The 26833-nt window shown below is 36.9% G+C and overlaps 1 protein-coding gene across 5 annotated transcripts in view; it reads left to right on the forward strand.

Annotated features, from left to right (window-relative positions):
- LOC131054106 (nuclear transcription factor Y subunit A-10) overlaps positions 1–18691 on the forward strand; it is a 150007-nt gene extending 131316 nt beyond the window's left edge. For 4 of the 5 annotated variants that reach the window (XM_057988566.2, XM_057988565.2, XM_057988563.2 and 1 more), the window contains exons 5-6: positions 17280–17444; positions 17763–18691. In XM_057988566.2, the coding sequence (XP_057844549.1) occupies positions 17280–17444; positions 17763–18212 (615 nt within the window). In that variant the 3' untranslated portion in view covers positions 18213–18691. The remainder of the gene's footprint in view (positions 1–17279; positions 17445–17762) is intronic. The other variant, XM_057988567.2, reaches the window with a different exon arrangement.
- The last annotated feature ends 8142 nt before the right edge of the window (positions 18692–26833 follow it).

A 26833-nucleotide genomic window follows, 5' to 3' on the forward strand; every position in this document is an offset into this window, starting at 1 on the left:
TAGGGATGAGGGGTTTGCCTTTAGGTCAAACCCCGGTTTTGGAATTAACCAAGAAATGAGAATGTTGTAAATGTAAATGTTTGTAATGCAAACAAGTACTGATACCTTGTTGTAAGAATGTTTGTATTCTTACATGCGAAGGTGTAATGTATGTAGTATGTTGTATGTTGTGTGTGATCTCCTCTTCAATGGTTGAATCCTTGTCTTGAATGCAACACCTAGCCTTGAATGGAGACTTAGAATGCTCAATTGCTTGAAGGAATGCTTGAATGCTTGAATGTTTGAGTGTTCGAATATCGCTTCCGCCTTTTGCACACATATGTCTTCCTCTCTCTTTTGGAAGAGGAAATGTAGTTTATATACTTGTCAATTAGGGTTGATAGACTGATTTTCCCGACCTTAGGCCGACCAGGAAACATTATTTCTCGAATTGCAAACTTAAAGACCCGATGCCCAAAAGAGACCGGGCCCAAAATAGGGCCAGGGACGAGGGCGCTGGGCGCCATGGTCTTGGGGGACCAGGGCGTTGGGCGCCCTAGTCCTGAAGGACCACGGCGCTGGGCGCCATGGTCCCACCTCCCGGGACAGCAGGGTGCAAGGAGGGATCAGGCCAGGGTGCAGAAAAATGCAGTTTTGGGTGTCGTAAACAGGTTTCGGGGTCTCCATTCAGGTTCAACGTTGCGCCGCCATCGTGAAGACCCAAATGCAGTCGAAATTGCAAGTGTCGCAATTTTAGGACGCTACATTTAGCCCCCACTTTAGCGGGAGTATAAGCGTACGCTCATACTTCCGGTAAAGTACAAGGAAACAACATTGAAAAACTTTCACCATGTCAAGAAGGCGAGATACACCAAGCCCCCAGTGGACTAAGGATCTTACGACTTCGATTGAGAAAGTAAAAGGGAAGATCACGAGGGAGAACCATGACTGTCAGTAGTAAGGTTCCCTCACTATGAGTCATGCAAGAAAGATATCAAAAATTTTCAAGGCAAAGCTAAATTTGTCAAGAAATTTTCAAGTATTTTGAAAAGATATGAACGGTATGTATGCCCCCCTACGTTAAAGCGATCACACACGCCTCACCGGGGGTGATTGCTTTAAGGTAGTGATACATATAAGAAATGAGAAAGGAGCACGTTATCACAAGGATTTAGCCCTCAAGTGTGAGATAAGCCCAAGGATAATAGACACAAAACACAAAGCACAAGGTGGCTTTGCTTTCCTCGGGGTCAGTATGCTGTATGATAATTCATGTATATCATATGTATGTATGCATAATTGTTCTTCATTCCCCAATCAAGGAAGATCACCTAGAAGAAGGGAACACGTGTCTTTTGAGTCAACATGAGAGAGACCAAAAGAGATCTCAATGTTTTGCATCGTCCTCAAGTAGACAACACGAAGGACAACAAATAGAAGAATGAGAGTAACACATAGAAGAAGTAACAAAAGAGAGGAGGAGAGAGTTTGCTATGCTAATGAACTAGTCTAGCATGTCATCTACCCCCCGATCTTGCTGATCAATATTTCGGGAAGGTGGGAAACACGCTAGAGGAGGAACATCCAACACAGCAGATGGAGCTATCACAAGATCCAAACAAGGGCTATGTTCATACCCCAAGCCATGTTGTTCTTGTCTAGGAGCTAGGATAAGTGCTTTAGAAAATTCGTTAGATAGATGGTTATCAACATCAACATATTCATATTCACTATCAGAATGAACAGGAGTAACATTTTCATCATGAATAACATTTTCATCTATATCATCATCAAGATTTATAAAAATAGGATCTTTAACTCGCACAGGATCAAGGCCATCATGCATCTTATGTTTAGGAGATTTCGGCTCAATTGTCGGCTGAGGAGAAAATGGAATAATACTGGCTGAAGGTGTTTTTGGGATTGCAAAGTTTGAGAAGCAGCTACCTGAGCTCTAAGACGACGCTTTCGTCGACGTTCACGTGCAGAACAATTTCGTCTAGTCTTAGTAGGGAGTTGAGAAGATTGAGGAGGAGGAATGTTCTCATCCTTTTCACTTGGGTGTTTAGGTTGTGGTCTCTTAGGTTGAACAATAGGAGAAGAGGAAGGTCTCTTCTCTCCATAGGAGGAAGGAGGAGGAACTGCTCCATATAAGGGAGGAATATTCGGTTTAGGAAGGAGACCAAGTCCATCATGACGAGGAGGTAAAGGTCTACTTTTAGGAAGTTTATTAGATATAGGCATAGTCACATTCATAGGAATGGGTTGGGAATCTTCTTGAGGAAAGACATTAGTTTTATCTTTCAAAGGAAGAACTTCCTTCTCAAGAACGATAGGAATATCAAGTTTGGGTGTTCTAGGTTCACTTAGAGAGAGGATCATATCTTTCTTCCACTTTTGATAAGATTTAAAAAGATGATCACTTCGCGGAGGAAGAGATTGGAATTGTTTAGGCCAAAAGTAATCAATAGGAACGCTAGAAGTTCTTTCAGCTGGTTTAAAGAGACTATTATTGACAGTAACAACTTCACCATTATGGGGAAATTTCAAACACTTGTGAATAGGAGAAGCAATAGCTTTCATGGAAGACAGCCAAGGATAGCCTAGCTTCACACGAAATTGTTCGGATGATGGAATAATAGCAAAGTCCACATTAAGGGATTTGTTATGGACATCAATAGGTAATGTAATAGAACCAATTGCAGGAGAAGAAAATGCATCAAATAATTTCACGACCACATTTGTTTCGTCATAGATCACTTGATTCAATTGCAAAGTAAAAAGGAATTCTTCAGTAATGATATTAACCATACAAGAAGGATCAATAAGCACTCCACGGCAAGGCGTATTCTTGACTTTTGCAACTATATATAAAGGACCATCAGGTGCCCTGATAGTTTCACTGGAATCAAATGTTATGGAAAGTTCTTTAGGGATTTTCTGCTGCTCTAAAAAGTTAATCACATTCGGAGTCATAGACACAAGATCATCAGGTGAGACAGAGGAATCATTAGTATCACTGGCATTAGAGGTATGAGAAGGTAATGGATCAGTAAAAATCTGAAGATTCTGGTTAGGAGGAGCTACAGATGTGTTGCCTTTATCATTCACACCAGAAACAGAGATAGTATTATTATCAATCAAATCTTGAATTTTACCCTTTAAAGCAAAACATTTTTCAGTATCATGCCCAGGATGACGATGAAATTGACAAAAAGATTTGTTATCAAAATAGGGTGAATTAATCTTTGCAGGATCTATTTGCTTTATAGGAGGAAGAGTAAGCACATTTTGTTCCAATAACTTATTCATAATACTATGCAATGATTCATTCAAAGGAGTAAACTTTCTTTCTTTGTTGAAAAACTTAGAAATAGGAGGCACACCTGATGCCGCATTCACATTGTTGTTGATGATGTTTTCATTGAATTTAATTGACTCTCTGTTCGGTTTAAACTTCCCAAATGGTTGTTGACTACTATCACCCTTATCACTCGGAGCCATAGGATTTGCTTGTTCCATTTGACTCACAGTCAGTTGATAATTGTGAAGAGTTGCGCACAACTGTTGGAAAGAAGTAAACTCAGAAAACAAAAGTTTTTCTCTAATATCTTTTTGTAAATTAGAAATAAAGATTCTTTGAATATCATTGTCAGGTACTGGAAAAGAAATTTGAGCATACAAATGCTTATATCTACCAATGAAATCAGTCACTTTTTCTTCAACACCTTGTTTACAATGCATTAAATCAATCAAAGTAACTTTAGGACTTATATTGTTTAGAAATTGTTGAATGAAAGCATTTGCAAGTTGTTCGAAAGAAGTAATAGAATAAGAAGGCAACGAGCAATACCATTGTAGAGCTTTATCTCTTAATGTTCTAGTAAACAGTTTTGCAAGCAACCTTTGGTCATAAGCAAAATCAGTACATATTGTTTGAAAGGTCTTAACATGTGTTAGAGGATCACCCTTACCATTATAAAGCTCCAAATGCGGAATTTCAACATGTTTAGGGTAGATAGCTCGAACAATGTCAAGAGAAAGTGGGCTCGCAACATCAAATGTGGGCACACTAAACTTAGATTGATTCATAGAGGCAATTTGTTGCTGTAAAGAAGAGACAGTTTGTGCAAGATTGTTAATGGTCGCTTCAGTCGAAGAGTTCATATTAGACGTGTTAGATTGTGATGGAGGTGTTATGTTATTGAAAGAAGGTAGAGAGTAAGGTGGTGGGACACTATGATAGTTAGTCATAGGAGATGATTGGAAAGGAGGAATACTACAAGGAGGAATGGAATGGTTAAATGAATTGCCCCCTTGCGTCATGTTCATTTGTGGAGATGTAATAGGGACACTCATTGAAGGAATGAATGAAGAAGTCGGATTGAATGAAGGAAGAGGGTTGATTGAAGAAGAGGGATTGCCCCCATGACTGGTGATCATAGGCGGAATGTCTTGTATTGAAGTTGTCATTATGTTTGATGTAAAAGTAGGTATACTAGCAATAGGAGTTGTCAAAGGAATAGAATGATTAACTTGAGTAGGAGGTTGTGTATAACCTAAGGTTTCGGCACAACTCTTCATAGGCATCACATTCGAATCCACAATGTGTGCAATACCACGCCAAATATCAATTTCATTCTTATCACTTTGAACCATACGTTTTAGACCCTCAATTAAAGGAAGAGCTTGACTATCGGGGTATTCATGAGACATCCATTGTCGAAAATCATCAAATTGGTTATCCAATTTTGAAAGTTGTTCTACAGAAACCTCATGGAGAGCTTTTTCATCATTAAGAGGATTAGAGGAATTACCCATGTCCTCGTTAAAAAGGCCATTCAAATTAAGTTCCATCTCCTCGGTAATTACACCTTGGAAAGACTTAATTCTAAGGCTTCGTCTAACGGGAATAGTGTAAGTAGGGCTTATTGTTTTAAAACTCATGCACTAAAGAGAGAGAGAAGATTTTGAATTTTAGAGGTAGCAAATTTCAATAAAACCAGCCAATCTCCTAGATTTAAGCTGTTAAATGCAATCAGGACAATCTCCCGAAATTTCGGAAAAAATGTCCGGGACCGTGGTGAACGGAGTGCACACGGTCCTCGCAACTTTTTTGGAAATTTTCAGGGATGAAAGTTATGATGATTTTAAAGCTAATTTGAAAAAATTGAGTGATTTTACGATCTGTAGATAGGCCAAATTAAAGTTGCAATCTCAAAATTGAACCCTACCAAGATTGTTGAAAAATGTAAAATTTGAATTTTGAAAAAGAGGGGGAAACTGAAATTTTGAATTTTATGATTTTAGAGGGAATGCTGAAAGCAATGCAGGCTTCGAAATTTAAAAGTTGACTCGATTTCATGCAAAATTCGATTTTGAAAGTGGAAATCAAAGTTGTTGCAATTAAACACTTAATTTCAAAAGTCACAAACTGCAAAAATTTGAATAAAATACTGAAATTTCGAATGAATGCTAACACACTTTTCAGATTTAGGACAGTAAGAAACACAATTTTGATATGAATTTTAATTTCAACAATTTTTGAATGATTATAAGCCTTTATCCGAGCAATCACTAGACCAACTTTGACTTTAATTTTGAAAGTGTTAAAATTGATAAAATCAGCCAAAATTCCGGATTTTAGCAGAAAAATACAGTAAGATCTAACTCCCGAAATTTCGGAAAAAATGTCGGGGACGATGGCGCTCGGGGTGCACACGGTCCTCGCAACTTTTTTCCAAATTTTTCAGGGATGAAAGATATTGTGATTTTATTGCGGAATCCAAAGTTATAGCCGATTTGGAGGTGTTTTGATTAGTGAAATTATCAGTTAAAGGTTGAATCAAGAAGGTCTTAAAAATTAGGGTTTTGACATTTAACCACTTAATTTTCAGAATTAAAGCACAAATATGAATTGACAATTTGCAATAGAAGGGTAGATCTGAAACAAGCATTAACAATTAAACGTTTCACAAGTTCAATTATTAAAAAGAGAATTTTTAGGGTTTTTATGCAATCAACCCCTAAAATTTGCAAAAGATCAAACATGGAAATGTAATTAAGGGAGCAAAATTTTCAGATCTAACCATGAATAATCAGAATGAGGATGTTCACGTCGGGTTCACCAAAATGTAAAGCGGAAAAATCGAACCCTAGTTGTTCTCCCCTCCCCAACTCCAAGGAGAGAGAAGGGAGAGTCACTAGGGTTGATGGTTTTCGCTTAGGAGAGACTTTACATTCAAAAGAGGGGTTGAAACCCACAAGATCCAATCCCACGCAATGCAAGATGGGGTTCTATATGAGTTTCAAGGGTTAAGACATCAAGGATACCCTCTTTTGTAAAGAATGTAGAAAGATTGAACTAGGAATGCATGTAGAAGCAAGAAAGATTCACTTATAAACAAAGATAGGGATATGGGAGGAAGCTGCGGACCTGGAATTAGCAGTAAAATGTCGAGACGGTGTTGTTCTGCAAATTTGAGCGAAAGTTGACGGGACGATGGCGCCCGGCGTGCACACGGTCCTCCGAAAAATCCGTGAAACGAAGGGGGATCTGTTCGTCTCTGCACAAGGATTCGAGATCTTCAATTACAGCCACGTACTTGCAACCTACACACAGAAAAGAGAGGACGATTGGGGGGTTAGGGATGAGGGGTTTGCCTTTAGGTCAAACTCCGGTTTTGGAATTAACCAAGAAATGAGAATGTTGTAAATGTAAATGTTTGTAATGTAAACAAGTACTGATACCTTGTTGTAAGAATGTTTGTATTCTTACATGCGAAGGTGTAATGTATGTAGTTTGTTGTATGTTGTGTGTGATCTCCTCTTCAATGGTTGAATCCTTGTCTTGAATGCAACACCTAGCTTTGAATGGAGACTTAGAATGCTCAATTGCTTGAAGGAATGCTTGAATGTTTGAATGTTTGAATGTTCGAATATCGCTTCCGCCTTTTGCACACATATGTCTTCCTCTCTCTTTTGGAAGAGGAAATGTAGTTTATATACTTGTCAATTAGGGTTGATAGACTGACTTTCCCGACCTTAGGCCGACCAGGAAACATTATTTCCCGAATTGCAAACTTAAAGACCCGATGCCCAAAAGAGACCGGGCCCAAAATAGGGCTAGGGACGAGGGCGCTGGGCGCCATGGTACCACCTCCCGGGACAGCAGGGTGCAAGGAGGGATCGGGCCAGGGTGCAGAAAAATGCAGTTTTGGGTGTCGTAAACAAGTTTCGGGGTCTCCATTCAGGTTCAACGTTGCGTTGCCATCGTGAAGACCCAAATGCAGTCGAAATTGCAAGTGTCGCAATTTTAGGACGCTACACTTCTCATTAGTGGCAACCCATTTGGTGATTCCTTTGAATGCATTTTAGCATTCTCATCCAATATTTCCTTTACTTCTTATGGAACTTCTTCAATTTTCTTTGCTGTCCTCACCTACATAGGACTAGGAATGAAAGCATAACAAAGCCTTCTCTTCTTTCATTATCTTTAAAAACTGTTTTCTGGAAATCAAACACAGTTTTGGGCTAGTATTTGCTTCTTCCCCATTGTCCTTCAATGGGGTTAATGCATATTCTTTTACATTGTTCGCAACGGTATAGATGATCATTCTACCATAATGCACAACCTTCCCAACAAACTATCATGACCTTCCCAATAGGACATGACAAGTGTCCATGGGCATAGTATCACACATAACTTCATCCTTATATGCACCGATCTAAAATTTATGTGGACATTATTCACTTCCTAAGAGTCGATGTCCATTTTCTAGCCAAACCTTGTACAGGTTTGGGTGTTTAGTCTACTTCAACTTAAGCTTTTGTACCATCTCTTTGGACACCTAGTTGTTTGTACGTTCATTATCTAGAACAGCCTTTCAGCATTTTCCTCTGAATTTACACACAATTTTGAATAAATTTCTCCTTTGTATTGGCTCATGCTCCTCCTTATCAGGTTTTAACAATACTCAAGCAACTCTCCTTGCTTAGGTTCTTATGTACACTTAGGCAATGCTACACTTCATCTACTTTTGCAACATGCTTGTTTGCCTCATTTACTCTCCCACCATTCTGCTGTGGATGTGACCAGCCTCTCCACATTTATGACAAGTGCATGTAAATCTTCTACCTCTTCCTCTTTTATACTAACCTCGTCATCTTCCCCTTGTGTTTTGCCTGTAACTACTATTTTATGTAGTGCTGGATTCTTCTTAATTTACTTGAAATCCTTTACCATTTTAAGATTGCTCTCTTCCTCTAGAGTTGTTTTGTTGTTTCCTTGGTAGCTTCTCTTCTACCCCTAAAACGTACTAAATTCATTTTAAATTCATCTTAAATTCACTCTTGCAGTCCATTTACATACCTTGAGATCTCTTCTTCATCATCTTCTATAAGACTATATGGTGAGCATGAATGTTGAAACTGTAGAATTCATTTGTGTAATCTTTCCTGTTTATCTCATTTTGTTTTAAATTTTGTAATTTACTTGAATAAACTTAACTGATAATCTATCAGCAAGAATTCGGCCTCAAGTTTTGCAATCATCAGGTCCTAGGTTTTGATTTTCTCTTTACCTCTTATGTCTGTCTGTCTATTTGTACATGATCCTACCATAGGGATCCATGGCCCTATAACTTTGTGCAGGCAAATTTCACTTTTGAAACTCCTCCATTCATTAATAATCAAAGCACTTTCCCATCTGTGATCTAGTCTACAAATTCTTCCAGGCTTAAACTTATATTGGAGCAGGGAGTATCTTATCTTAGTTTACTATTTATCTTTGACATAGCCCTTCAAAAGCTACCTTCTTATTCATCCACCAATTCTGCTACTTCCAATTGTTGGTCTTTTGTATCTTTCTGAACAATACTTACAGCTTTCACATGCATTTCACTTGCATCTTTCTCACGCATTCTTCTTCTCCGTGTTGCCTCCATTGCATCCAATCTAGTTGTAATTCCATTCAGTACCTCTTTTATCTGCAACCTTAGAGGCTCTTGGTCTTACTCTGTGTGTCATGCCTTCTTAACAAGCTCTTTATAGTTCTAGGACTTAATACACACACCCACGACGAATTTCCGAAATCCTCTTCATGACACAGCCTGATAAGAATCTTTGCTCTGATACCAGTTAATGCAGCCTAGATGAGGGGATTTAATTAAAAATGGCCTAATCTAGCAACCAAAAACTCAATCAACTTGTATACATGCAATATAAAGCAAAAACATAGAATGACAATAACATTATTATTTTTCTGTAGCACAGTACAACACACTTGAGATATTACATAGGGCTTCAAGTGTTAATGATATAGCTATGTGACATAGCTAATGCAAATGTGTGAATAGCCTATCGGCCTTACACATTTATCAAGTTCGATTCCTATATTGCCAACCCTTAATTTATAGTGGCGATTTCATGAAGCGGTTTATTGATAATTCTTGGGAAGACGTGATGATTGAGAAGAGCTGACTTTGGAGAAGTTGTGTTGCTTGATATGGGTATATAGTTTGGTCCCCTTCTCACTTCCAAGGCATCAAATCATACACACAACAAGCAGATCGTATTATCATCCTTCAGCAGATCGATATCTCTCTTTCAGCAGTTCGTGTTCTTCTTCTATCAGATCAACTCCTTGTTCAGCAGCGTACTCTCATCTTCAAGACATATTAATTGATATATAAATCAGATTGATCTAGATAGATCATCATACATCATTCCTACAGCAGTGTGAATTGTATACAGCAGTCTAGGAGAATCGATACCATCATATAGCTTCAAAGTGAGAAGCAATTCTTTGTAAAGATACTTGTCATATTTGAAATAATAAAGATATATTTCATTGCTGGGTTTTTCACCTTCAAGAGGAAGGTTTTCCCAGGGTAAATTTTGTGCATTTGTGTTTGAATTATCTCCATCTAATCTGATCACTAAATTTAACATGGTATCAGAGCCATGGTGAAATAAGATTGTGATCAGATTTCCTACAACTACGAAGTTTTCTCCCATCTCTCACCTTCAACAAGAAACTTCTAGCCTCGAAAATGGTGAACGGTCTTAAAGTCGAGGATAGGCTTGAAGGCGCATCAAACTTCACCTCATGGAAGTTTAGAGTGTTCGTTGCACTTGAAGAAAATGATTTTCTTCAGTTTGTAGAAGAAAAGGACTTAACCGAGCCAAAAGATCAAGAAGAGAAACTTCAATTCAAGAAGAATGCGGTAAAAGCGAAGAAGATATTGATTGACTCCGTCAGGGATCACTTAGTGCCTCTCATCTCCAAGATGACAACTGCAAGAGACATGTTCAAGACCTTGGAAGGTCTATATGAGATTAACAACACAAGTAGGGCTCTTGCATTGACGCAACAACTTTATCAAGTAAAGATGGCGAAAGGAGAATCAGTTATATCATTCTTCATGAAGATTTCAGAATTGAGGGATCAACTAAGCGCTATTGGAGACCTAGTGATTGATATAGACCTTGTCAAGTTGGCATTGAATGGCCTTCCTCATTCATGGGAGCCATTTATTCAGAGTATAAGTGGGAAATCCAAATTTCCTAAGTTTGACCCTCTTCGTGTGGATTGCATTCAAGAAGAATTGGGATTGGCAGCTAGGGGAATTGTCAAAGGTTTTCAAAATGAAGACGCTCATGTTCTTGCCACCCAATCTACCAAGAAAGGAAGGAATTGGAAGAAGGGCAACTTCAAAAGGAATAGAGATCGGAGATCAGATTCCGCGCCTGATTCTAAGAAGAAGAAGAAGAAAGATCTCTCTCGCATTCAATTCTTTAGGTGTGGCAAATTTGGTCACTATGCAAGGGATTGTTTGACAAGGCCTAAGCATCAAGGGGCGAATATTAATGTAGTCTCAACTCAGAAGGAGGCTGAAGATAACTCTAATGGATTCCTCTTCATATCAACATTATCAATGAATGTCCCTACGAATAGTGATACCTAGCAAATTGATAGTGGAGCTTCTAGACTCATCACCGGCTATCGGGAGCATGTTTCAGATTTGGTGGAGAAGGAATCTAATCTCCAAGTGATCATTGGAGATGATGCACGCTATTCGGTAAGAGGGTTTTGTGCTACATCACTCAACCTAGAATCTGGAGTCTCTCTTCACCTAAGTGATGTCTTATTCATACCAGGAATCAAGAGAAATCGTGTGTCTATCTCAGCCTTGGAGGATAAAGGTTATCAAATACCCTTTTTAGAAGGGAGAGTTCTTGCTTGGCCAAAGAACTCCAACATCAAGACTTCTCGTGTGATCGGGAATCGACATGAGAGTTTGTATAAGCTCTCCACTCATCCAGTTCAAGTTCTTCTACATGACTCTTCTAGTTCTAGTGAACTATGGCATAGAAGACTTGGGCATCTACACTTCAGGGCTCTTCCATCATTGGAGAAAATGGTTAAAGGTATTCCTAAACTTAATCGTGTACATGATGGTACTTGTAAAGGTTGTGCTATGGGTAAAAATATTAAGAGTCCTTTTCATAGTAGTGAAAGTAGGTCTAAAGAAATTCTAGATCTTGTACATTCAGATTTATGTGGTCCAATGTCAATTCCATCCCTAAGTGGATTTTTGTATTATGTAACTTTCATAGATGACTTCTCTAGGAAGACTTGGATTTATTTCTTAAGGTCTAAAAAGTCCGATGAAGTCCCAGGTAGATTTAAAGAGTTTAAGGCTTAAGTAGAAAACTTATCTGGGAAAAGAATTTAAGTTTTAAGGTTTGATAATGGAGGTGAGTACACCTTTGGTAGCCTTCGTGATTTCTGTATTGAGGAAGGGATCAAGAGGGAGTTATGTGTCCCTTACAACTCTCAACAAAATGGGGTTGGTGAAAGAAAGAACAAATCCATTGTTGAAGCTGCAAAAGCCATGATCCATGGTCATGACCTTCAAACCTTTCTTTGGGCGGAAGCTTCTAGAACAACAATGTATGTTTAGAACAGATGTCCTCATCGGATAATGCAGAATATGACTCCAGAAGAAGCCTTTTCAGGAATTAAGGCTGATGTAAGTCACTTGAGGATCTTTGGTTGTCCAGTGTAAGTTCATATACCCAAAGACAAAAGAACCAAGTTGGAACCTTCTAGCAAGAGAGGAATTTTTGTGGGCTACAATGAAACCTCTGAAGCCTACTCTATTTACATTATCGATTAGAAGCAAATAGAAGTGAGTAGAGATATTACATTTGAGGAAGATGTTGCATTCAAAAAATCTAAGGGGTCTTGCATGGAGATAGATGATGAAAATCACGAGTCTCCTCAAGTCATGGACATCGAACATACTCCTGAGATTTAGAGGGAGTCCTTTGAACTTGTACTAGATGATGATCCAATTGAACCTTTTGATCCTATTGATGGGCCTAGGAACACTATGCAAGAGGCAGAACAGTGTGCGGCTCCTAGAGGCACATTCAGAGAAAGGAAAAGACCACAAAGATTCTGTAGCTATGTTGCATTGATGTGTAATCTTATTGAGACTGAGCCTTCCAGTGTTGAGGAAGCCTCAAAACAGCAAGTATGGAAAGATGCAATGGATGAAGAGTATCAATCCATTATTAAGAATGTAGTTTGGGATATTATTCCTAGACCTGAAGGGAAGTCAGTTGTATCTTCCAAGTGGCTATACAAGATTAAGCATGTAGTTGATGGAAGCATTGAGAAATACAAGGCTAGATTTGTGGGTCGTGGTTTCTCTCAAAAAGAAGGAATAGACTATGAAGAAACATTTGCTCCTGTTGCTCGCTATACTTCCATCAGGACCATCATTAGGATTGCAACAACTAAGGGATGGAAGCTACATCAGATGGATGTTAAGATAGATTTTCTCAATGGTGTGATTGAGGAAGAGGTCTACATTGAGCAACCTGAGGGTTTCGTGGTTCATGGGAAAGAGTCTCATGTATGCAAATTGAAGAAAGCTTTATATGGCCTTAAGCAGGCTCCTCGTGCATGGTATGAAAGAATTGACAGATACTTAGTGGGCTTGGGTTTCTGCAAGAATGATGCTGATCCGAATCTTTACTTCATTTCATCCTTAGATGCAAGGAGTTGACTTCAAAATTTGAGATGGACCTAAGACTCGTGCATTTCTTTCTAGGTTTGGAAGTATGGCAGAGGCCTAATGAGATTATCCTAAGTCAAGGAATATACACCGTTGACATCTTGAAGAGATTTGGAATGTTAGATTGCTAGTCTATGTCTACACCGATGTAAACTAACTTGAAGAAATTGAGGGAAGTTGTAGCTAGTTTAGATCTTGTGGATCCTACTATGTACAGGCAGTTGATTGGATCCTTGATGTATCTAGTTAACACTAGAACGGATATTTGCTATGCAGTGAGTGCACTTAGTCAATTCGTGTGTGAACCGAGATATATACATCTAGTTGCAGCCAAGCATATCTTGAGATACTTGCATGGCACAATTGGATATGGCTTGAAATATTCTTCCAACGTGGACCTGGATTTAGAAGGCTATTCTGATTTTGATTGGGTAGGGAGCGTTACTGGTCAGAAGAGCACCTCTGGTTGTTGCCTCAGTTTGAGATCTGCTTTGATTTTCTGGTGTAGTAGGAAGCAGTCTTCAGTGGCACTGAGCACCGTTGAGGCAGAATACATTGCAGCATGTGTAGCAACTCGTGAAGCAGTGTGGCTTCAGAATCTCCTTGCAGGATTGTTTGGACAATCGTTGGAGCCTACTCTTATTCATTGTGATAACCAAAGCTATGTGAAGCTCTCAGTTAATCTAGTCTTCCATGACAAAACAAAGCATGTTGAGATCCAGTACCACTACATCAAAGATATGGTATAAAGGAATGCTGTTTAGTTGAGATACATTTATACTGAGGAGCAGACAGCTGACATTCTCACCAAGCCTCTTGCCAAAGTGAAGTTTGTGCATTTTTGAGACAAGCTTGGAGTTGTGGAGAATGAAGCCCTTGCTGAGAGAGAGAATTGGCATCAATGATTTCTTGTGATTTACTATAATGCATTCTTCTCAGTGAGAGAAGTTTGAGGTGCAAGCCCTTGTTAATGCATTCTTCTCAGTGAGAGAAGTTTGAGGTGGAAGCCCTTGTTCCACCCTCTGCGAGTAGGTATGCTGGATCCAGCCTCTGGGAGTAGCCATGGTGGATGTCATGTGAGAGACTCCATGACTTAGCACTTGTGTTTATTCACCCTTTGGGAGTAGCCATGGTGAACATCATGATGAGATGACGACATCACGTTGAGTGATTCCGTGATGGGCACTTGTGTTCATTTGCATTTCCATTCATGGGAGTAGCCATGGTGGATGTCATTATGTGACTCAGATATCGAGAAGGATTCCTCCCTAGCTAAGAGGGAGTGTTAATGATATAGCTATGGTCGGATCGTTCTAGCCAACATAGCTAATGCAAATGTGTGAATAGCCTATCTGCCTTAGTCATTTATCAAGTTCGAGTCCTATATTGCCGACCCTTAATTTATAGTGGCAATTTCATGAAGCGGTTTATTGATAAAGCATAACTAATCACCTAACTCGCCACCTTGGTGATAAGATGTGCTAGTTTGCATTGAATTAATCCTTGGAAAGACGCAATGATTGAGAAGAGCCGACTTTGGAGAAGTCGTGTTGCTTGATATGGGTATATAGTTTGGTCCCCTTCTCACTTCCAAGGCAGCAAATCATACACACAACAAGCAGATCCTATTATCATCCTTCAGCAGATCGATATCTCTCTTTCAGCAGTTCGTGTTCTTCTTCTATTAGATTGACTCCTTGTTCAGCAGCATATTCTCATCTTCAGGACATATTAATTGATATAGAAATCAGATTGATCTAGATAGATCATCATACAGCATTCCTACAGCAGTGCGAATTGTATACAGCAGTCTAGGAGAATCTATACCATCATATAGCTTCAAAGCAAGAAGCAATTCTTTGTAAAGATACTTGTCATATTTGAAATAATAAAGATATACTTCATTGCTGGGTTTTTCACCTTCAAGAGGAAGGTTTTCCCAGGGTAAATTCTGTGCATTTGTGTTTGAATTATCTCCATCTAATCTGATCACTAAATTTAACATCAGGGACTAGAGGAAAATTTCTGTAGTTTGATTCTTTTATATACAACTCGTTCCCATCTACATAACATTCCTTTTGAATTGCTAAGACCTGTCTGATGCGTATGTTTTCTCTAGCCTTGCTCATTCACATACTTCGTTTTCTTCAATCAGCATTCCTTTTTTTTCTTCTTGTTTTTCTCTGCTCAAAGCATTGAGTCCTCTCGCAGCCAATTGTCCAACTCAACATTTAAAATCTGAAGCAGCCCTTAAGACATCACATTTGTTGTCACATCTATTACTAAAGCAATGCATTCTAAAACACATGCACACATTTGGCCTAAGTATGAGACACAACTCCTGTTGCATGATATGCAGCCTTGTAGTTTACATATAGAGCTTCTATTGCCTTTTTTGCAGAATCATATTTACAAGGACTATCCTATAGCAACTTGGTTTGGGTCTATTGAAAAATGTTAATAATTTGTAAACATTACTGCATATGATTTGAAATGAATAAGAGCTTGTATCCTTCTTGTAGCATTCCTCGAGAGAGGAAGGTGATATGAACAACAAATGACACAAAACTAAGTGAAAAATTGAATATATAAACCATTACTGTTTTGGGTGAGACTGGATAGCCTGTAAACCCAGATGCTCTTGCTTGCATCAAAGACTATGAACAACACAGTTGTAACAGGCAAAAGATAGCCTAAAACCAGCATACTATGAGTGACCCTCCTTACAATTATGTACAATCAATATATGATCTTCCTTGAGTCTCCCATTCTTGAAATATGAGAAAACAATTGATGAATTGGAAGATTAGATGATGAAAACTCTTTGTATCCCAAGTTTTGTTTGAACAGCGACAAATTTATCATTTGTGTCTGGAGGTGTTTGCAAACTTACTGGGGCTTTCAGGAATTCGGCAGGATGTCTACAAACTCGCCTTGGAAGTAGAAGTTTCACCATTTTACCTACTCCGGGTCATTCTAAGGTCTGCAACTTGTTTTGAAGACTCTCATAGATGTCCCATACCACCCTAAAGACTCCTCTGACATTTATGGTCTGCATCTTGCTGAAATGAGACGAATCATGATCATCTACGTTAATTGCAAATGTCAATGAACACAAAATACCATGACCCCAAAGGCCCGATGCCTTTGGATCCATTTTTTATCAACCTTCCTAGGTAGTTGTAAAATAGTTTATTTATTTAATTCTTAGTTTGATTTATGTTAAGTATATTTGGTCTAGGAAGGGTGTTTCACATGTTATCATATTGTTTTAAATTGGATCATGTCCACTTTTCATCCAGGCTACGTGCCATATAGTTATTATGGTCAATGGAATCCAATGCATGACTGAAATCCATGGAAGACATAATAGGAGTTCTTTCCATGTCCTTCAATCCCCAATGCGAGTGCTCAAGCCATAGATTTTTCTGTAATGCTCTTGATGTGTCCAAGATATTTAAATAGATGCATCCACTTGTGATCTATAAGGTGTTCCTGAGAGCAATTTGGATTGCAACTTAAGCAGCTTCTCCTGCACAAATCCTTAATTAATTTTATCTCAATTTTCAAGACAGTCTTATTAATCTTGAGATGGAAGCTTTTGAGAGCCAAGTTGGCCAATTAAAGGATGGCAGAGGTACCTAATGCTGTATTAGCTTTGAAATTGGTTGCATTATATCTGTATCTTCATTTTCTTGGAAGAAATATTAGATTTAAAGCAATGCTAGCTTTTTTTTGAGCTTTGTATCTTTATATGATGCTTGTCTATCTATATTTCAAAAAGGGAACCTGAAAAACAATAAATTAAAAGAGGATGCTTACCCTTGGGCATAGTTTCATCGTTGGATCATCAACAGTTTTGAACCACAGTGCTATCTAGGAAGTTATGAACACATTTACAAGGGTATAAAAGTGGGCAAGTCAACATTCTCCTAAGAGGTTATAGTATATACAGGATTGCCTGTTACATGGGAAGAATGATGGTATATTAAATGAGAAGAGGAAGCTGAAAGTTGGGGGCACAACAATTGGTGCTTCCAAAGTATATGATGGAAACTTCAACCATATTAACATTATAATTAATGTAAATATTGATGGTTGAGTACACAGCTTGTTTCTAAACAATAATCTTGGTAGATTGTTCTTTCCCCATAGATTAGGATCCATAAAACAGTTTCCTCCATAACTGACATTTTGGATATTTTGTAATAGATCCATCCTCACATGGTTGGAGTGCAACAGGCTCGTATGCCACTGCAACTTGAAACAGAAGAAGAGCCTGTCTACGTCAATGCAAAACAATATCATGGAATTCTACGACGCAGACAATCACGAGCCAAGGCAGAGTCGGAAAATAAAGTCGTGAAAGTGAGAAAGGTATAGTAAAGTTATCTTTATCGCTAATGTCTGATTATTTTTGCAGATAATTATGATAGAACCAAAATCACTCATAATCATGGTCTTTTTTGGCACAAAACATTTCTTTTCCAAGCATATGCAGGCTGAATGCTCATTACTACTGACTAATTTTGATTTGATTTGTAATTTATTCCTTTTGTCCTATCTGTTCTCTTTGGTGTATGCAAAGTCTACATATTATGTCAAGTCTAGGTAGAAGAATTGGGATATTGATTGATTGTTAGAATCCTTACTTATTGAAATATCTGGAAGTCTCTCATTCTATGTTGTTTACAGCCATACCTGCACGAATCTCGTCATCTTCATGCAATGAGAAGAGCAAGGGGATGTGGAGGCCGTTTTCTCAACACAAAAAAGCTAGAGGAATCAAAAGAAAAAACTGGCAATGCAAAGGGAACAGAGGGAGTTGTGGCACATACTGGAAGTTTTTCAAGACCTCAACCCTTTCAGAATGAAAATGGAAATATTAGCATTTCACAGGATGTCCAAGGTAGAACTTTAGGAATGTCAAGCTCAGAAGTCATGAGCATGGCACAATCCCATACTGATGGAAAAAGCTACATTTACACACACAAACATGGAATCTATCTAAACGAGCACCAAGACCAACACTTACATGTATCTGCTTTCCAATCTCGTACGAGTGGAAGTCATGACAGTGCAAGTCAGGATGGTGGGGCTCTTGCGTCAAATGGATCCCAACAGAAGGCTGTTGTGATCCGCTAAAACCTAGAGATAAAAGAATCTCTGTACTGTCTCTCATATGCTTTCTTTGCATTTGGGAGTCTTGTCAGAAAGCTGGATGGAACAACCCGTTGCATTAAGACATTCTAATAGTGTTCTGTAGTGCTTCAGGGTTGCATCTGATGCTTTCTACGGCAATTCATTCTTGGCTGTTTTTCCTTGGTTACTATGGACTTAATCATCAGGTCCTACTGGAGTGAGGAACCATTCCAACCTGTCACTTGCCAACTACAACAGTTTAGTTGGCCCTTTCATGGTTTGAATTAAAAGATACATTTGTGATATGAAATGCCAAATTTATTTCTAGTAATTTATAAAACTTAACCGCTAAGAACTGCTGCATACCTATCATCTGAATTCTGAATTATTAAATCTGATGTTATTTCTACCAACAAGTTGCTAGACATGAAACATACTGAACTGATAATAGCTGTATAATATATCTATCTTATGTTGGGACAGTTGTGCGTTTTGTGCTTCTTTGATGGTTGTTTTTTAAACTCATATTTTCAATATCTCTTCTATCTATGGTCTGTTATGATTTCTTTGACTATTTAAATCCCCAGATTCGCTAATAAAGTTTAGATTCATATTTAATATCTGAGATGTGAAAAATTTAGCAATAGTTATCATCCCTCTGTCATTCAATATTCTTGCAGAAACATTTAGTTCAGGTATCTTCAGTGCTTTTCATGATTCTTCTTGTAATTGGGACTCAAAGGAAATCAATTTAGGTTTATGTGAAGGCACCCTAGATACTGTTATTATTTCTTTTGATAGAGGTCTATAAAGTTTATGTTTCATTTAGGAATAAAAGTAGAAACAATTTTGTTGTTAAGGTGGGTAGAAACGCTCTGCATTGTTCTGGGTTTGGAAATTTGGGTGAATGATAATTTGTTGCAAAATATTTTAGTTTTTATTAGAATGCTTAATCATATTTAATGATGCTCTTTATACATGGTGCTTTAGTCATGGTAATTTGAATTTTATGCCATCTTTTTCCCTTAGAAACTTGTTTCAACTCTGTTTTGGTTAGTTAATTTGAACTTTGTCCCTTTTTTATTTCGTGAAACTTATCTCAACTTTCCACAGCAGTTCTGCTTACCTTTTTATGGTAAACTTCTCCCAACTTTCCACAACAGTTCCAGCCACCCGACGGATTTTCTAGATGGTAAATTTGAACTCTAGATTGAATCTATTTCAAACAATATTTGATTAATTGTGTGTTGATGGAATTGTCTTCAGCTCTTTATTTCTGTTTTGAGCAAAGATATGCTGTTTTAATAGTGCACAGCCATTAAATCCTAGGTATCGTATAACATGAATCTAGAACCCTAAATCAAAGGTACACCTATACAGATTAATGAGAATATATGATACAAACTAACTATATTTGTTAATAGCTTTTATGTAGAACATGTATTTTGTGTTCTTGAAATTACTATATGTCCTCAAATGAGTTTCACCAATATGTAATGCTGTTATATTGTATTAGAATACACTAAAATCAATGTGCTTAAAAACACTGGACTGACTTAAGTGGACCGTTTTAACATTTGCTTTTTTGGTTTAACACCATATTCCTGGATCTGCTATGTCTTTTCTTAATCTGTTAACTCGTTGCTGAATATGTTTACCTGTTATACAGTCATTAGAATACATTAAAATGCTGTTATAAAGTTATTGTTTTAATACATTAAAATCATGGTGTTGAAAACAACGGAATTCACAAAGGACTCTTAAAACCTTATCAATTATTTTGGTCGTGACTGGATGAACTGTTTGCTTGCTCATTTAGAGGGTTGATTGTGGTTGATCATGTGATTATTATGTCAGTGTTTATTAAGAGAAACCTAAAATAGATGAACTCCAAAGCTATAGGAATTTTCCTTGCAATTTTTTAGAAAAATGGCATTGTAAAGATCGAGCGTCTGTATCTATTAAATTAACAGCACATGTAATCTCAGAAGAAAAAACATTCCTTTTTAATGTTATTTTCAGTCATCCCAGTTATTTTGAACTTGATAATATTGGTAGAAACATTTAATCAAAGCTATAAGATTTCCACAATCCATTCAAATCTTGTATGCAGTTTTTGGATTTGATTGTGAGAAATTTTTGACCATCAACGTTTCAAATCACACTCCGTGATTCATTATTAGGATGTAAGAGAGTTCAAAGAGTTGAAATAATCACTCCTTAACTTTCTTGCATCCTGATGATGAATCATGGAGTGATTCAAAATGTTGTTGGTCAAAAATTTCTCACACAATCAAATCCAGAAACTGCATACAAGAAACGCTTGGTATGAAGGTGAAAACATTAAATTTACAGAAGCAACCTGTCTTGATAATATAAATAGTCATTGGAAAACATTGGATTAATAAAAGGAAGGATTTGTTTTTGATAATATAAAAAACTTGATTCAATGTTGGATATTATTTTCATGATATAAAATTTAATGTAAATTGTACCCGAGTCACCAATGCCTAACATTAAAAACAACAATTTCCTTTTTGTTTGCCTCGAGTAGATGAAAGGATTTCTTTTTCTATTCTCTACCACTTACTTATTTTGTCTTTGATTGGACGAACAGTTTTCTTGTTCTTTTAGAGGGTGGATTGTGTTCAGCAATGTGAATATTTTGTGTAGTATTAATGAAAAAGAAATGGATGAATCCCAAAGGTATTGGAATTTTATTAGGTATTGCGATTTTCTATAAAATCCGAGTTTAATAAATGCATCTATTAAAATAGCAGTGTATGTGTTCTCAAAGAAAAAAGTAGTAAGTAGTGTATTGTATATGAAAACAATAGGGGTCTTGTGCTTGTTAATATAAAATTTGATTCAATGGTTTGGCAAAAGATGGAACTTGTTTTGATAGCATGGAAGTTGATTAATTTTTTTTTTTGGGGGTTTTCTAACAACTTTCTTGTCTTGTGATTTTCCATTGATGTGATTGAATTACGCGATGTTTCGGATAAAAAATTATTTATGAAAAACAGTCATCTCAATATTAAGTAGTAATAAATTTATATAAAAAAAATTCACAAAATTAAATATTAAAATATTATTTGAGCTTTAATACATATTTGTTGGATATATATTGTGAATGTTTAATGTTAAATTAAGGCAAGATAAAATAAAATATTGTAAACAAGAAAAGTTTTCTTTACTTGTTTTAATTAAAGGGAAAGTTACATTGGAAAATAAATTTTTACATAGTTCGTAGAGAAACCTATAAATTTTCACATGTACAACATTTATTTTTAATGGTTTAATATGTAAAAGGAAATGCATCTATTTGGCTTCTCAAATATAGGTAGAAGATTTAAGTTCATCTACACAGCGAGATGTATTTTTATCATTCTACAAGAAAACTAAGTTTTGGGAAGACAAAAGTGCACATTGTCTAGATAAATAATAGGTTCTAGAAAGTATGCAAATGTTAATTTAATATTTGGATTATGTGCAAAAGACAATACTTCACAAATTGAAGTATTTTAGTAGTTACATAAAAAGGTACAAATATTTAATTAACTACATTTGCAATAGAAAACTTGTAAATATCGATTGTTTGTATACGATAAGTGAAATTATTAACACAAGATAATATTCAATAGAGATGATAAAATTGCATAGATCTTAACAAATTCATGACACAAACAAGGAAGGCTTGGGCAATAAACTTTATCCTAAAGCATAGTGAAATTTATCATTAGTTAATCTCAAATATATTACTTATTGTATTTAAAAGTATCAAATTACATAAGTAGATCTCTTCTAAAAATAAATGCTTTACAAATAAAAGTGCATGACAATTAAAAATAATTTTGTATAGGGCTCATCCATTTCATAAAGCTCATCTTCTAAAAGAAAGTACTTCTATAAAAAATAACTTATTCTACACGTAATTGGAAACAAATTTTCTCTAAACAAAGTTGATTATATATTTAGACAACATAAAGATGTTTGCATACATTTTGAAAATAACAATCACTAGGATGATTATAATAATGGTGAATAATAGCTAGTCACTTCCTTTACATAATTTGTACTTTGTGAACATGACACCTACATTTGATACTACAATATTTCAAAGCCTTAACTTGTGAATATTGTATACTTAAACATCACCAAAGATCAATCTCTCATATTTTTGTTCTTCCAACTCTTCAGACTCAATGATTTTCATTAATTCCACAAGTTTTATCTTCTCTCTAATTTATTAGACTTGCCAAAATTTTCTTCACATGCTTTGTGAAGTTTTTTTCTAGCCTACCTTTTCCCTTATGTTGCCTCTTGCAATGCTTGGAGAGTAGGAGATGTAATCTAGGAAGGATTTAATCTTTATTTCATTCATTTTAATTTATATGTATTTTTTTTTTAAGAACTAACAACCTAAGTTGTCTTTATAAAGAACATGAGCGATACATTTCATTCAAAATAATCATTTTCTTGGGGAGTGGGAAAAATATGAAGCCTTATTAAAACTTTGGATTCAATTTTAGTAATTTTTCATTTGAATATCATTTGCCCTTTCTTTATGATTCCGCCATATCTCTTTTGTTGCTTGCTTGATTATCTTCTTTTGGACAACAAACCTATCACATGACTTCATTTTGTTATCAATTAGTTTCATCTCTCATAGTTTTATATATATAAGATTGTATTGGTCTATCATATGATGCTATACTTTTGTCTATGCATCATACATGATGCACTTTTGACCTCATTTATTAATTAATTAAAAATTAGAATACATTGAATTTTTATTTTTAATTAATTAATAATTACAATCAAAGGTGCATCCTGTATGCTGCATATATGTTTCTTAATGCAATCTCATCAAGATATGGACCTATATATGGAATCTTTCACATTTATGGAATTGAATATATGTCGAGAATGTGATTGACTAAGTGTTGTATATGAGTTAGTTGTTTGATTTGTTATTTGAACTCAATATCATCCTAACAATCCTCATGTATTATTTCAAACACTTAAGAAGTTGTTATGTATAGTAGATCAAGATTTGATTGTCTCTTGAGGGAGTTTTTATGATTGTGTAATTTGTTGGTTGCAGATCTAAGATATCCACATTAGGAAAATGTATTGATTTTTGAGAAATAATTTTTCCTTGATTATGCCTCTCTAACTTGGTTTGACTTGATGCCTTTTTTGGAGGAGACCCCTTGAGAATTGAAGAGATTAATGCAATATTCAATACGATTAGTTGCACTAATTCTTTTTTTTTGTTTTGCTATTCTAACTAACCACTTTAGAGATTACTAAGAATAGATTTCTTTTAATTTTCCCATCTATGCATTTGAAGAGGGGTGACATCTAGGAAGAGTGGTTGATCTAGGTGGGTGTGGAGGGGAAGGTGCAACAAAGTTGGAATAGTGTGAGGAGTAAGAATAGGAATAGTGGGTTGGAAGGAAGTAGATGAATGCCATGAAAGTGGAGGCAAAGGTGGATAGTGGGAAGTGGATGCAAAGGTGGATAGTGATAAGAGAAAATAGTGGGTGAAACCTTAGATGAAGGAACAAGAAGACAACAAATATGTTTGAAGTTGATGAAGAGATTTTCCCTTTTTTCTAATGTGGTAGTAGTGGATTACAAATTGTCTAGGCACCCTCTCAATATATTGCAATGAACCAAAAAAATGTTCTATCCTTAGCTTCTATTGAGTTGATCCTTGAGTAATGAATTGGTAACACTTAAAGCTAATTTAACAATCATATCCTATATATTACACTAGTAGATGAACACGAGATTTAGAGAAAGAAAATAACCGAGTAAAGTCTTCATCTTAAGCACACTAGTGGGTCCTTTGTAGAATTCATTATATTTTAGGTCATCATATACTTAGAGTCAAAGTGGTGTAGTTTCCTTGTCATTTTCACCATTATTCTTTTAGAGTGGTCCCACATTGGAATATATTCAAGAAGATGACTTGTGCTACTTCCTAAAGTATTTCCCAAAACATTTATTATCCATCGTCGAAGAGATAGTGCTTTCTAATAAAGTAGCTTCAAATTTTGCTTCCATATTCTTTAGTGACAAAATCTTAAGATAAAAATGAACCAAGATGGGACTTGTCCCTGAAGTACTAAGACTAGCAATATTAACAACACCAATTAAAACCACTACATGAATGCCATCAACAATACAAAACAATAAACCAACTTTAGAAAAAAGAAAACCACATGTTTCTTTACCTCTAATCATATCATCAAAGTCTAAAGCTTCAAATAGTCCCCTTAAACCATTTTCCTTTCTAAAGATTAATTCCATCTTACCAATGTTATTATAAGTTCCTACAAAAATATCATCATGTATTACAATCATAATCCCAGAAACATAGGCTATTGATCCAAGTTTAAGCCGACCTAGGATTTGAATTTCCTGCTGATATTTTGGGGTTAAGTATTATTATATCATAGGATTGTGCTCCCGAAATTTTGGGGAAAAAGTCACGGACCATGTGCATTCTCGCCATGGTCCGACCAAATTTTCAACAAATTTTTTGGGGTCGTTAGATATGATGATATTAGAGCGCTTCCCAAAGTTACAACTGAATTTGAGATGTTTTGATATGCGAAATCAGGCCTAAATGGTCAAAATAAGACATAATTACGGTTTATGATTAAATGATTCATTGGAGGAATAAGATGAAAAGGAGAACACTTAGGGTAAAGGGCCCAACTTTATAATATGTAAAGTGATGAGACATGACCTTAGATTTAATTAAATTAATTAATTAAATGCTTAAAGGGGAATGAGAAATGCAAGATGCAAGACACACTAAGGCGGGTGCTAACCTAAGTGTGAAATTGTACCACCCTAGCAAGGGTGTATAATTTACGACACTACATTTAGCCCCCACTTTAGTGGTCATATGACACTACGCGCATATGCAAGCTAAAGTACTAAAAAGTAAACATCATTTGAAAAAGGATATATCCATAAGTTGTCGAATGAAGCCCCCAACGGTATCTGAAGTACATAGTTAGGAACCACACCCTACAAAACCACATGTTAGATCAAAAAATAACCTAATGCTTACTAAGGAAGGTGATGAAATTTACGGGTAGCTATATGCCCCCCTATTTTGACTTGCTTATTATTGAGGTGAAACAGGGCATCATGTTTTCCACAACGAATTGTGATAAAGATTTTGATGAAGGAAGTTCACAATAAGGCTTGATTGCTAATCCAAGCACATTATGGAACTAATGCAGAGCGAGAGGGTGAACTCACAATTCCAATGCCATCGACGGTGCAAGAATTAGAGCTTCCTAGCTCAAGATATGATAGATTGAAGAAAAAGTGCAAAAATTAGGGTTTTAACTTAAAAACATAGTCAAAAAGTGTATAACACATACATATGAAAGTGACACCTTCATTTGTCACTTTCTATCTTTTTGGCACTATTCACTGCAGAGGAGACCACATACAAGCCACCATGCCTCAACGTCGACCTGAGCAACCTATTTGGATGGAGATCCTGCGCCAGTCCGTACTCGTCGACCGACTGCTCGACGAGGAGAGTTGACCATCCATTGACTCCATTTGACTTTTTTCTATTTTCATAGTTTTTAGAAGTGATGATGTCATCGCCTAGTCCAGGTCCAGGCCCTCCCTTTGGAAACCTAGGGGTCCTAGGGTGCCTTGGTCGTCCTAGGGCACCATGGTCCAAGTAGGTCACCATGGTTCCAGTAGGGCGCCCTGGTCCTTGTTCGGGGTGACCAACAATGACACATGATCAAGCGATGAATGACCATGCCGACCATCTGATTCCATGTTGTGATGTTGATGACACTAATGGAGAGGTGGGATGCAAACACCTCGACATTGTCACTACCTATGGGGGAGATGACGACCACCCTTGAGGATGTATACCGCATTCTGCGCCTTCCCATTAGAGGAGAGAGTGTGAGATACTGATCCGATTGGACAGAGGAGGATTACAGGAGAGAGCAAGTATATGCTATGGAGAGAGTGATATGCAGTGAGATGAGGGGCCGCATCATGGTCAGCTGGCTCCTACAGCCTACTAGCAAAGTTCCATTAGTGAGGCGACTCATGATTGCGACCCTTGCATTAGCTGTGTACCCTAATGGGCGTGACACACATATGCATGGAGGACTCATCTACGCCATACGATCTATGGAGAGACACATGAGAGTATACTCTTGGGGTCAGAGCATACTTGCGCATCTCTACCATGACCTTGGGGAGTATGTGTTTGGACAGGGATGCAACTTGATGACATGCATGCTACTACAGGTGTGGATGTTTGAGCATGTTACCTGCACTAGGCCTGGTGGAGGCCCCATAGAGCTAGTCCCAGAGCAACCTAGGGTATATATTTATCCTCTTACCTGTGAGTAGTGATTCGACAATCTCCTGTATTAGAAGTTTAGCTTAGATAGACTTACAATGGGTGGGGTTATATAGAGACCCTACCTTAGGATGTATATGTGGGTAGGGATACATAGGCAGATGTTCAACATGTAGAGGAACCGTCTATTAGAGGGGCGGTACATCCACATAGTCGTTCCCTTCTACTTCGATCGAGTTTGGCGACAATTTGG

Source organism: Cryptomeria japonica, chromosome 4 (genome assembly GCF_030272615.1).
Source record: "Cryptomeria japonica chromosome 4, Sugi_1.0, whole genome shotgun sequence".
Classification (NCBI taxonomy): domain Eukaryota; kingdom Viridiplantae; phylum Streptophyta; class Pinopsida; order Cupressales; family Cupressaceae; genus Cryptomeria; species Cryptomeria japonica.